The 13,513-nt window shown below is 44.9% G+C and overlaps 1 protein-coding gene across 1 annotated transcript; it reads right to left on the bottom strand.

Annotated features, from left to right (window-relative positions):
- Positions 1–22: 22 nt before the first annotated feature.
- LOC311125189 (putative pancreatic secretory proteinase inhibitor) lies at positions 23–8,763 on the bottom strand. The gene is made up of 6 exons (XM_084199243.1): positions 8,618–8,763; positions 8,386–8,458; positions 2,616–4,327; positions 2,247–2,281; positions 1,735–1,847; positions 23–130 (listed from the first exon to the last, which is right to left on the bottom strand). Exons 3-6 carry the CDS (start codon positions 2,668–2,670, stop codon positions 85–87), a joined length of 249 nt encoding a protein of 82 aa, XP_084055369.1. The 5' UTR covers positions 2,671–4,327; positions 8,386–8,458; positions 8,618–8,763; the 3' UTR covers positions 23–84.
- Between the last annotated feature and the right edge of the window lie 4,750 nt (positions 8,764–13,513).

Raw genomic sequence — 13,513 nt, 5'->3', positions numbered from 1 at the left:
ATGACAGAGACCTCTTCCTTTATTTTCTAATTGGTTTAATATCTGGTCATGATGATGTTATTTGTTTGGTGATGTCAGACCCAGCTAGCAGCTCTCCTCCTTCATGACCAAGATGTCCATTCTGGTCTCCCTGTAGAGAGAGGAATGTTCATGCCATGATTTATTTATTATGTTGTTTGGTATGAATTATATTCAATATTGTTGTTTTGTACATACAGACTGAATTCAATGAAACCTGCTCTCATAGGGGGGAAATATATATAGATGTAGGATCCTAATTTGATCACACTTTTGTTGCTGAGAATTTTCCTGCACATCAGGAAATGCAAACTTGTAGTGTATTTGAGTTTTTAAAAGGCTTCTAAGGTTTGAAATTTCAGACTTGATTTGCCCTAACGAAAAACTGACCTACCCCTACAAAAATGTCCATTAATTACAATCCACATAATAATTCACATTTCCTGTTGCTGCAGGATTATTTTCCTGCTGTAGCAAACTGGCTCAAATTAAGATCCTACATCTGTAGTATATGTGTGTCATCATGATCTAGGTTTCCATCCAATTGGCGACAGATTTTAAATTAATAAAGAAAATATGCACATTTTCCCACCAGTGGTGTGTTTCCACCAAACGGACTTGTTTCAGATCAAATTCAGTGCGCGAGTACAAAATGTACTTTTCCGCTTAAGTTTTCATGTACCGAATAAAAATCTAAAGTTCAATGTGTTTCCATCGCATTTTCAACTCTACCGATAGTTTTGTCACAAAAACTGTATCGTTAAATAGCAAATGGTCTTGGCACGTGCGCTCTAGCCAACAGATCGCAGATACAGTGCGGGAGGGCTATGCGGGTAGGCTAGTCATCAACATGAGATTGTTATGGATAAGAGCGAGAATATTTGTATTTGTCAAATGGCAGTCAAGCATTGATCATCATGTCATGTCACCAGAATAAGACCCTCGATATGTATTGGAAAGGAGCATCAAGGTCACCTTGCACATTCACCACCCTGTGATGTTCATCATAACTTATTTCATCTGTAGCCTAATAAACTGCATGTTTTCCCGAGTTGTTGTGGGAGGACTACACAGCATATCATCGCGTGACTTCAAGTTTACTTTGATATGATGGTTATTATATCAATATTTGCGCTTAAATTTGCGCCACCATTTCTCGCATAATTCATTTTACCGACACAAAAAGATCCCACCATGTCGAACAAATTAGGCCCATCTGTCGGCATTTATAAAATGTTACCTAAACTACCTGTTTTCATCACAGCTTGTCGTGATTTTCTAAAAATACGGTATGACTTTACTCACATAAACTGTGGATGGAAACGTGGTTACATAAGCACTTTACTGGGCACAATTTTACATTGTAGGAGCCTACAGTATGTGGATTTTCCTGAAATACTGGTTTGATTGAATTCAGTCCCTTGTACTTCAGTATTTTACTGGAGGTGTTAAGTGTTGTTTCTGCAAACTGACTCTCAGCCTTATAGTGACAAGGTTAGACAGGGCAGGACAGGGCTGTGAGAAAGGAGCAGCTGTGTCCCAGGGAAATTGTTCAAATACTTTTAGGGTGTTTTAACTTGTCTCGAGTGCCTGATGGGCAGGGTTAGCCATTTTGGAACTAGTCTATTGGTTCCATTGTACCAGGCAAGCTCATTCAAGCCCAGTATCTGAAATGATTTCAAATAGTACTTTAACCAAGGTATGTACAGTACTCACTGTCTCTGGACACAGAGTGCACACTCATTGGGGTAGGTGTTGCCATCAGTGCCACACACAGGAGCCAAGTTCATAGGGCAAGCCAAGATCTCCACCATCTCGCCACAAGATGGCTGCAAAACAATCTCACATTTACTCTTAAGACCAAGGGCATGGGCAATCAGGAGAGGAGTAACATTGCATAACGCTCAGATATAAATGCATTGTGTAGAACAGGTATGATATTATTGCATGTCATATAGAATAGGGATCGATTGTGTCAGGCTCTATTGACTTCATTTCTATCTGCTGCCACATTCTGAATATTTCATCACACTGAATTCAAAGAATAGGGTGAAATTGTCCCTAGATGCTGAGCTTGTTTTTTGCATTTTCCCTGCTAATGGTTAAGATTATGATTGGGGAGGGGAATCTGATCCCTGATCTGTAACTTCACCCCAAACTGAATTCACACCAGGTTTGGTTTAAGAAGCAGCATTCACATTAAATATTCAACATAAGATCAGCCGTACCTTTCTGTAAAGTCTAGAGTTTTCTTCTTCTGCGCCTGAAGAAAACAAATAGTATGTTACAATGTTTTTTCAAATCACCTCAAGAATGTTATTACAATGTCAGCCCATGGAGGTTTAGATAACATGATACACATTTAACCATCATCTCATGTACTGTACATTAAAACTGGTATATCATCTGGCCACCTAGCCATAATAGTCTCAACATAGTTTCATAGTCCCTTGACTCCAGCAGATGGCTGGAGCAAGCTTTCCTCACAGATACTGAAATACTCCATGGTTCAATCAATGCTTTCTCTGAATATTTAATTCAATTCAAGAAACTTTATTAATCCCCAAGATATCACACAGAAAACAGGAGTACTTGACCTGTAAAGGCGGCAAGGAGCATCACACACAGCAGCATCACTACTTTTCCAGCCATGTTGTCAGTGAGTAGACAGTGATTGTGCCCTATCTAACAGTCTCTCTGTGGTTATTATGAAGCAGCAGGTGTGAGAACTTTCACAGCTGACAGGAGTCAGGATGTGTCCCAAATGGCACCCTATCCCCTATAATATAGTGCACTACTTTTCACCAAAGTCCTATGGACCCTGGTCAGAGCCTGGTCAAAAGTAGTGCATTATATAGGGAGTAGGGTGCCATTTGAGACACAAATGGACTTCACTCAGCTAACAGATGATGAAATACATGTTGAAGTGCTGTAGTTTTACATTCCTATGTCTTCACCTTTGAGTGTTGGAGCTGATTATGGGGGTCCTGGGAGATATCCTGAACCTTTTTATTATTGCTTCAGTGAGTTGTAGTAACACTTTACCTGTACCACAGACAGGTACCCAGGCGCACAACCTGCGGGGGAAGGGTACATGACCCCTCAATACTAGAGACAGGCCAATTTGACCCCCTCAATAATATACCATGATGAATGTGATGGATTGGAATTTGTTTTCATTCTGATTTATCAGGGGGTGCTGCAGCACCCTCAACACCCCGACTTCCCGCGGCTATGGATGTAAATCTCTGTTGTGGTATTTTCATCTGTACATAGGAGAGGTGCTGGATAGAGAGGGCAGCGCACAACTATTGCTTAACCTATTGCAGAGGCTGCAGCAGTTATATTGCAATACCGTATAACCGTAACATCTACTAACTGACTTAGTATGAATCTTTGAGGAGGTGTCATGATGTCCACCTACTAATTGGCACGTTTGTCCCTCAAGCTGCTCAACCGGCAGAGCTTTGTGTAGTGCTGCCTTCAACTTCCATCAGAAATTCGGAAATACGAGGTTTCAACTCTGAAATAACCACTTAAACGATCCTCCATGTTGGAATTACAAGTGGAAAAGTCTGAGATAATTTTGATACCCAAGTTTACGAGTTGTGATGTTTCATCTCTGACCTTTCACCTTTTCAAGGATCATTGGAAGACAGCATTACTTTTGGTTGACCAATACTGTATTATTGTTCTACATCAAACAAGGGCTATGGAATGTAAAGGTTTCAGACCTAGAGATGTGTCATATTTTGTGAACTTGAATTTTATGTATTTTTTGTTGTTGTTGAATGTCTATTGGGCTATACATTTTGTATTATAGTGTGGTGTTTTTGTAATGTGTGAGCCATAGGAATCTCCCATAGACAAAAACAGAATGCTGTTCAACTGTTGTTCAATATAAAAATATAAAAAACAGAGACCTCTTCCTTTATTTGCCAATGTATTTATCATCTGGTCATGATGATGTCCTTTGTGTGGTGATGTTGCCTGACAACTCAACATGAATTTAATTTCGCTGCTCTATCGATCAGTCTGAACCTGGTATCCTAGAAGTTGTTTGCGCTTACGTCAAAATGACGTGATTCATGATTCGTGTAGGCCAGCTCTGGACGAACCATTGGTTTCTGGGACCAATCAGAACGGTTTGAATGTGTTCGCATTCCAGAAGTCGTCGGGGAAGAAGCATAGCCAGTCTCAACGTGGAGAAGAAACGATAGTGGCCGTGGCGTTTGGCCGGCGCATTGTGGATTGGTAGCCAGGCAAGCACGTCCCCCCATGCCTGATCAAAATGTCCATTCCAGTTTCCCTGTAAAAAGACAAATGTTCATGTTTACACTGATTTATTTATTATGTCTTGGGGTATGAATAAAACATAATTCATTGAATTTAATAGCGCGCTTTTCTTTGAAAAAAATCTCTAAGTGCTACAGCAGGGGTGTCAAACTCATTTTAGCTCAGGGGCCACATGGAGGAAAATCTATTCCCAAGTGGGCCGGACCGGAAAAATCATGGTATATATAACTTGAAAACAACAACTTCAGATAGTTTTCTTTGTTTTAATACGATCTACATACAACATAAATCTGGAGCCTGAGGACAGTGTGTCCAAAATAATACAAGCACAACATCACTATTAATCATAAAACACGTCAAGTTTATTTGAAAATTCTAAAGAAAAAGAACACACAAACACACAATGCCTCAGTGATTAACAGAACTGTTTCACAGATCACAAAACTATATCAGGGTGTCATTTCTCAGGCAGAAATGTAGATACAAATAATGAAATCCTGTTCCCCAAACAAGTGCAAGAACCACAGAGTCAAGAATAGGTTAAATATACAAATAAAATAAAATCAATGAAAAACAATAGCACATCAACATAAAAACATATAAACATAAATCTGAAAGCGTTGCTCAAACTCCCGTAACAGTCCCGTTATTTTATCTTTGAACCGCTTCATGTCTGCCACATGTTGGGTCGCGCACACATTTTTCCGACAGGGGAAGTGAGCTGCATCACCACCGGCAAGTTGCGTCTCCCACAATGACAGCTTCAACTTGAAAGAACGTATGCTGTCATAATACTGCGTGACAACTTTATTGCGCCCTTGCAGCTGTTTGCTCAAGTTATTCAGGTGCTCTGTAACATCCACCATAAATGCAAGGTCCTGCATCCATTCTGCGGAATGAAATTCTAACACTGGTTTGCCCTTTTCTTCCATGAACTGTTCAATTTCTTCTCGTAAATCAAAGAAACGCCTCAGCACAGCACCTCGGCTTAACCATCTTACCTCAGTGTGGTATGGCAGGCCATAGATGTGGTCTTTCTCTCTGAGAAGGCTGTCAAACTGACGGTGATTCAGGCTTCTGGATCGGATGAAATTAACAGTTTGGATGACCACCTTCATGACGTTATCCATCTTTAATGACTTGCAACACAAAGCCTCCTGGTGCAAAATACAGTGAAAAGTCCAAAAATCATGTCCTCCATTTGCAGATTGCACTTTCTCTCTGAACTTTGTCACAACGCCTGCTTTTTTCCCAATCATTGAGGGCGCACCATCTGTAGCCAGGCTGACAGCGCGGACCAGTCCACTCCGACCCTGTCCAGCGCGCCGACGAGTGCGGTAAAAATATCAGCTGCTGTCGTTGTATCTGTCATCGGCACCAACTCCACGAACTCCTCGGTGACGGTCAATGTGTCATCAACTCCGCGGATGAAAATGGCCAGTTGTGCAACATCTGTAATGTCCGTGCTTTCATCAATTGCAACCGAAAACGCAATAAATGACTTTACTTTTTGCTTCAACTGGCTGTCCAAATCCACTGAAAGATCGGAAATCCTGTCTGCAACTGTGTTTCTTGTCAGGCTGACATTTGCAAAAGCCTGCCGCTTTTCAGGGCACACAATCTCCGCTGCCTTCATCATGCATGTTTTTACAAATTCACCCTCACTAAATGGTTTTGAAGCCACTGCGATTTCATTAGCAATGAGGTAGCTAGCTTTCACTGCAGCGTCACTGATGTCTCGGCTGTGAGTAAACACAGACTGCTGTTTCTTCAGACCCGCCAACAGTTCATTCACCTTCTCTCATCTCCGCTGTCCTTGAAAGTTGTCATATTTGTCGACATGAAGACTCACATAGTGGCGACGAAGGTTATATTCTTTCAGCACTGCAACATGCTCTGAACACACCAAACATACAGCTTTCCCATTCAATTCCGTGAATAAATAGGATGACCATTTTTCTTGGAACACTCTGCACTCTGTGTCCACTTTTCTCTTTTTTGACAGAGACATATTGGGGCAATGAGGGTGCCAAAGCACATAATGTTAAAAGTAGAAGCCGTAATAAATATCGCGGGCAAAACAAAGTAGCTCATTGGCTGCACGTGCTTGACCTACTTGCTCTGCCCCGGTATAAACAGTTTGCTTGCTTAATACAATTGCTATTGCGCCATCCAGTGGACGCAATTGGAACAGCAGTTTATTTTATAGAAAAATTGCAGCGCATTTTTATACTTTACAAATATATATATATATATATATATATATTTTTTTCAAAATCATCTCGCGGGCCGGATTAAACCCGTTTGCGGGCCTGATCCGGCCCGTGGGCCGGACATTTGACACCCCTGGCTTAGGGTCATTGTCCTGCTGGAAGGTGAACCTCCGTCCCAGTCTCAAATCTCTGGAAGACTGAAACATGTTTCCCTCAAGAATTTCCCTGAATTTAGCGCCATCCATCATTCCTTCAATTCTGACCAGCATGATGCTGCCACTACCATGCTGCACTGTGGGGATGGTGTTACATTTACATTTTAGTCATTTAGCAGACGCTCTTATCCAGAGCGACTTACAGTTAGTGAGTGCATACATTTTTTTTTTCTCATACTGGTCCCCCGTGGGAAACGAACCCACAACCCTGGTGTTGCAAACGCCATGCTCTACCAACTGAGCTACACGGGACTACAAGGGTGATGAGAGGTGTTGGGTTTGCGCCAGACATAGCGTTTTCCTTGATGGCCAAAAATCTCAATTTTAGTCTCATCTGACCAGAGTACCTTCTTCCATATGTTTGGGGAGTCTCCCACATGCCTTTTGGCGAACACCAAACGTGTTTGCTTATTTTTTTAATGATAATTATAATTTTAATTTTAATTATTCTTTAAAAAATTATTCAAGCTCTGTCAAGTTGGTTGTTGATAAGACAGCCATTTTCAAGTCTTGCCATAGATTTTCAATACTGTAACTAGGCCACTCAGGAACATTCAATGCGGTCTTGCTAAGCGACTCCAGTGTATATTTGGCCTTGTGTTTTAGGTTATTGTCCTGCTGAAGGCGAATCTGTCTCCGTGTCTGTTCGAAAGCAGACTGAACCAGGTTTTCCTCTAGGATTTTGCCTGTGCTTACCTCTATTCAGTTTCTTTTTTATCCCCCCAAAAACTCCCTAGTCCTTCCCGATGACAAGCATACCCATAACATGATGCAGCCACCATCATGCTTGAAAATATGAAGAGTGATACTCAATGATGTGTTGTGTTTGTCCCAAACATAACACTTTGTATTCAGGACATAAAGTACATTTCTTTACCACATTTTTACAGTTTTACTTTAGTGCCTTGTTGCAAACAGGGTGCATGTTTTGGAATAGTTTTATTCTGTACTGGCTTCCTTCTTTTTACTCAGTAAATTAGGTTAGTATTGTGGAGTAACTACAATGGTGCTGATGCTGATCCATCCTCAGTTTTCTCCTATTATTGTGGACTAACTACAATGTTGTTTATCCATCCTTAGTTTTCTCCTATTGCAGCCATTAAACTCTGTAACTATTTTAAAGTCACCATTGGCCTCATGGTGAAATCCCTGAGCGGTTTCCTTCCTTTCCGCTAACTGAGTTAAGAAGGACGCCTGTATCTTTGTAGTGGCTGGGTTTATTGATACACTATCCAAAGTGTAATTAATAACTTCACCATGCTCAAAGCGATATTCAATGTCTGCATGTTTTCTACCAATAGGTGCCCTTCTTTGCGAGGCATTGGAAAACATTATCTGTGTTTGAAATTCACTGCTCGACTGAGGGACTTTACAGATGAGGAAGTCATGTTAAACACTATTATTGCACACAGAGTGAGTCCATGCAACTTATTATGTGACTTGTTAAGTACATGTTTACTCCTGAACTTATTTAGGCTTGCCATAAAAAAGGGGTTGAATATTATGTTTATTAATTAATTTGTAATAAAATCCAAAAACATAATTCCACCTTGGCGTTATGGGGTATTGTGACACAATACAGGTGTCAAGTAAAGTGTTACCTTGATGTTACTGTACCGTATGGTCACACAGAGACCCCTTACCGATGGAATAAGAGAATAGTGCAGGAAGAGGTCCATGGATACACCACTGTCACAGGTCTGGTTAGGAGAGCCCCTTCACGACAAAAATAAATAAATCATTAAAAAAGGAAAGTGGACTTTCAGACTGAATAATTTCCTCCATGAACAAATTAGTAAAATGTACGGATTAACAGTTATCAACCTTGACTTTATAACTGATCCAGTAGTTAGCCATAATTAGAATTGTACTCACATGTTGCCTCTTATCATGTTGGAACCACTTTCAGGAAGTAACATAAAAGATAGTCGTTTCTGTTGTTGCTTTTAAGGACTATCTACTGATATCTCTCAAAGAACAGCTTCCTAGTTGCAGTCATGTGACGTACCTTTGACCCCAAAAGCCAACCTTCACAAGTGGCACCTTGTGCTACCGTATTGACTGATATGTTACCGTGCAATAGCACTCTCAACAGAGAGCCCAGTAACAGATAACCAAGGGATCGATTCCCTTTAGGTTTTCTCCCTCCAAAGCATAGTTATTTTCCTGTGAGTTTATCAATACCAAGCTCGTCACTCGTCCTCACTGTAAAAGGAATTATTGTATGGGATATTTTTCAACAGTGCTTTGAGGAACAGTAAGAAACAAAATGTTTTATTTTGAGGAAACAATGCTTTGACGGTTGAGTGCTTTCGATATACTCTGTCATTTAAGTTAGTACTGTGGAGTAAGTCCAATGTTCTTGATCTGTCACGCGACTTGTATGCCGTAGCGAAGTCAAAAGCAGGACACAGAGCGGCTGGCAACGTTTTTTACTGAACACAGTCAAATCAACGTACAAAACAACAAACCTCCAAACAGGGAGGAAAGCACAAAGACCCGTACATACAGAACTGACGGAATGACAACAAACAATAACACACAAAATACCAATGAGAGACAGGGGTTAATATAGGGAATACAATCCAACATAATGGGAAACAGGTGTAAACAATAAAGACCAAACAAGACAAACACCGAAACATCGATCGGCAGCAGCTAGTACTCCGGGGACGACGAACGCCGAAGCCTGCCCGAGCAAGGAGGAGGAGCAGCCTCGGCTGAATCCGTGACAGTACCCCCCCCCCCTCCCCTTGACGCGTGGCTCCAGCCGTGCGCCGACCCCGGCCTCGGGGACGGCCAGGAGGACGCGGAGCAGAGCGAGTCGGATGACTCCGGTGGAAATCCCTCAACAGGGAGGGATCTAGGATGTCCCTCCTAGGGACCCAGCACCGTTCCTCCGGACCGTACCCCTCCCACTCCACGAGATACTGCAGACCCCCCATCCGACGACTCAAATCCACGATGGAATGGACTGAGTACGCCGGAGCCCCCTCGATGTCTAGTGGGGGCGGAGGAGCCTCTCGTATCTCATTCTCCTGGAGTGGACCAGCTACCACCGGCCTGAGGAGAGACACATGGAACGAGGGGTTAATGCGGTAATTAATGGGCAGTTGTAACCTATAACATACCTCGTTCAATCTCCTCAGGACTTTAAATGGCCCCACAAACCGCCGACCCAGCTTCCGGCAGGGCAGGCGAAGGGGCAGGTTTCGGGTCGAGAGCCAGACCCGATCTCCCGGTGCATAAACCGGACCCTCACTGCGGTGGCGATCAGCGCTCGCCTTTTGCCGTCTGATAGCCCGCTGCAGATGGACATGCGCAGCGTTCCAGGTTTCCTCCGATCGCCGAAACCACTCATCCACCACTGGGGCTTCGATCTGGCTCTGATGCCAGGGTGTCAGGACCGGCTGATAACCCAGGACACACTGAAAAGGCGTAAAATTAGTGGAGGAGTGGCGGAGTGAGTTTTGGGCTATCTCTGCCCAGGGGATATACCCCGACCACTCCTCCTGCCGGTCCTGGCAATAGGACCTCAGAAACCTACCCACATCCTGGTTTACTCTCTCCACCTGCCCATTACTCTCAGGGTGAAAACCCGAGGTAAGGCTAATCGAGACCCCCAAACGTTCCATAAACGCCCTCCAGACTCTAGAGGTGAACTGGGGACCCGATCAGACACTATATCCTCAGGCACCCCATAGTGCCGGAAGACATGAGTAAACAGGGCGTTGGCCGTTTGTAGGGCTGTAGGAAGACCTGGCATAGGAATGAGACGGCAGGCCTTAGAAAACCGATCCACAACGACCAAGATCGTGGTATTCCCCTGGGAGGGGGGAAGGTCCGTGACAAAATCCACCGATAGGTGAGACCACGGCCGTTGTGGAACGGGTAGAGGTTGTAACTTCCCTCTGGGCAGGTGTCTAGGCGCCTTACACTGGGCGCACACCGAGCAGGAAGAAACGTAAACCCTCACGTCCCTAGCTAAGGTGGGCCACCAGTACTTCCCGCTAAGGCTTTGCACTGTCCGACCAATACCAGGATGACCAGAGGAGGGTGACGTGTGAGCCCAATATATCAGTCGATCACGGACCTCGAGCGGCACGTACCTCCGCCCCTCTGGACACTCTGGGGGAGTAGGGTCGGCACGTAACGCCCGCTCGATTTCCGCATCGACCTCACACACCACCGGTGCCACCAGACAAGACTCCGGAAGTATGGGAGTGGGCTCAATGGACCTCTCCTCTGTGTCATATCGTCGGGACAGGGCGTCTGCCTTAGCGTTCTGTGACCCTGGTATATAAGTGAGCTTATATACAAACCGGGTACGAAACATGGCCCACCTAGCCTGACGAGGGTTCAGTCTCCTCGCTGCCCGGATGTACTCCAGGTTACGATGGTCAGTCAGAATGAGAAAAGGGTGTTTAGCCCCCTCAAGCCAATGCCTCCACACCTTCAGGGCTTGGACCACCGCTAGCAGCTCCCTGTCCCCCACGTCATAACTGCGTTCCGCCGGACTGAGCTTCTTCGAATAGAAAGCACAGGGGCGGAGTTTTGGAGGCGTGCCCGAGCGCTGAGACTGGCACCGATCCCCGCCTCGGACGCATCCACTTCAACTTGGAACGCCAAAGAGGGATCCGGATGTACCAGCACCAGAGCCGAGGTGAACAGGTCCTTCAGATGTCTAAACACCCTGTCCGCCTCAGCCGACCACTGCAAACGCACCGGGCCCCCCTTTAGCAGGGAGGTGATGGGAGCTGCTACCTGTCCAAAGCCCCGGATAAACCTCCGGTAGTAATTGGCAAAACCCAAAAACCACTGCACCTCCTTCACCGTGGTGGGAGTCTGCCAATTACGCACGGCTGAAACGCGGTCAATCTCCATCTCCACCCCTGACGCGGACAACCGATGTCCCAGGAAGGAGATGGACTCCTGGAAAAACAGACATTTCTCCGCCTTCACATACAGGTCATGCTCCAACAATCTACCCAGCATCCGACGCACCAGGGACACATGCTCGGCTCGTGTAGCGGAGTATATTAGAATGTCATCAATATACACCACTACACCCTGTCCATGCAAATCCCGGAAAATCTTGTCCACAAATGATTGGAAGACTGAAGGAGCATTCATTAACCCGTATGGCATGACGAGGTACTCATAGTGACCCGAGGTGGTACTGAATGCTGTCTTCCACTCATCTCCCTCCCTAATGCGCACAAGGGTTGTACGCGCTCCTGAGATCCAATTTTGTGAAGAATCGCGCACCGTGTAATGACTCCGTCATACTAGCAATCAGAGGGAGAGGATAGCTGTATTTGATTGTAATCTGATTGAGACCACGGTAATCAATACACAGGCGTAAACCCCCATCCTTCTTCTTCACAAAAAATAAACTTGAGGACGCAGGGGAAGTGGACGGCCGTATTTATCCCTGTCTCAGAGATTCGGTGACGTGTGTCTCCATAGCTGCCGTCTCCTCCTGAGACAGAGGATACACATGACTATGAGGAAGCACAGCGCCTACCTGGAGGTCTATCGCACAATCCCCCTGTCGATGAGGTGGTAATTGAGTCGCCTTCTTTTTACAGAAGGCGAGTGCCAAATCGGCATACTCAGGAGGAATGTGCATGGTGGGAATTTGGTTCGGACTTTCCACCGTCGTTGCCCCTACGGAAACACCTACACACCGCCCGACACACTGATCAGACCATCCCTTGAGAGCCCTCTGTTGCCATGAAATGTTGTGGTCATGAGATGTCAACCAGGGAAGCCCCAACACCACGGGAAACACAGGAGAGTCAATCAAATACAACTGTATAATCTCCTCATGGCCCTCCTGCGTCTTCATCTTAAGTGGCGCTGTGACCTCCATAATCAATCCCGACCCCAAAGGGCGGCTATCTAGGGCATGAATGGGGATGGGCACATCAACTGGTACAATAGGAATCCCTAACTTATACGTGAACCAGCGATCGATAAAATTCCCAGCTGCGCCTGAATCTACTAGCGCCTTATGCTGGGAGTGAGAAGAAACCTCGGGAAACACAACTTTAATACACATATGTACAACAGAGAGCTCTGGGTGAGTTGGGTGCTTACTCACCTGGAATGACTCATCAGTGCGTTGCCTACTGCCTCGATTCCTAGGAGACCCTCCCCAGCACTGAACCGCAGTGTGTCCTCTGCGGCCACAGTTGGTGCAGGGGACGGCCTCTCTCCTGGTCTCTCTCCTCGTCTCCCTAGCACCAGCACCCCCAAGCTCCATAGGGCTCGGCTCGGAAGTGCTGGGGGATGGAATGGACGGCCCCGACTCCGGACGTCCGCGGGTAGCCAACAGAGTATCTAGGCGAATCGACATGTCCACCAGCTGATCGAAGCTTAGGTTGGTGTCCCTGCAGGCCAACTCCCGACGAACGTCCTCCCTTAGGCTGCACCTGTAGTGGTCGATGAGGGCCCTCTCATTCCATCCCGCATTGGCAGCCAGAGTCAATATATCAATTTATTTTATGAATTTTATTTTACCAAATTATTGATTAGTGGCAATCTTACCACATCTGATCAGGAAAAGTAAAGGAAAGGAGGGAAAATAAGGACCTGTAAATAAGGACCTGTAAAATAAGGACCTGTAAAAAGGAAGGACCTGTAATCCAGCAACACTATAGCACTCACAATCCAATTGCTTATTAATCACCCAATTACCTTAATTTTACAGAATAATGTCAGTGCTGGATTTCCAACACAACTCTAATCAAAACAAGTCATTCACAA

The sequence above is a fragment of the Coregonus lavaretus genome (genome assembly GCF_964263955.1).
Source record: "Coregonus lavaretus genome assembly, contig: HAP1_SCAFFOLD_999, whole genome shotgun sequence".
NCBI classification, from domain to species: domain Eukaryota; kingdom Metazoa; phylum Chordata; class Actinopteri; order Salmoniformes; family Salmonidae; genus Coregonus; species Coregonus lavaretus.
The sequence above is the reverse complement of the archived record's forward strand: the minus strand, read 5'-3'. Positions and strand labels throughout refer to the sequence as shown.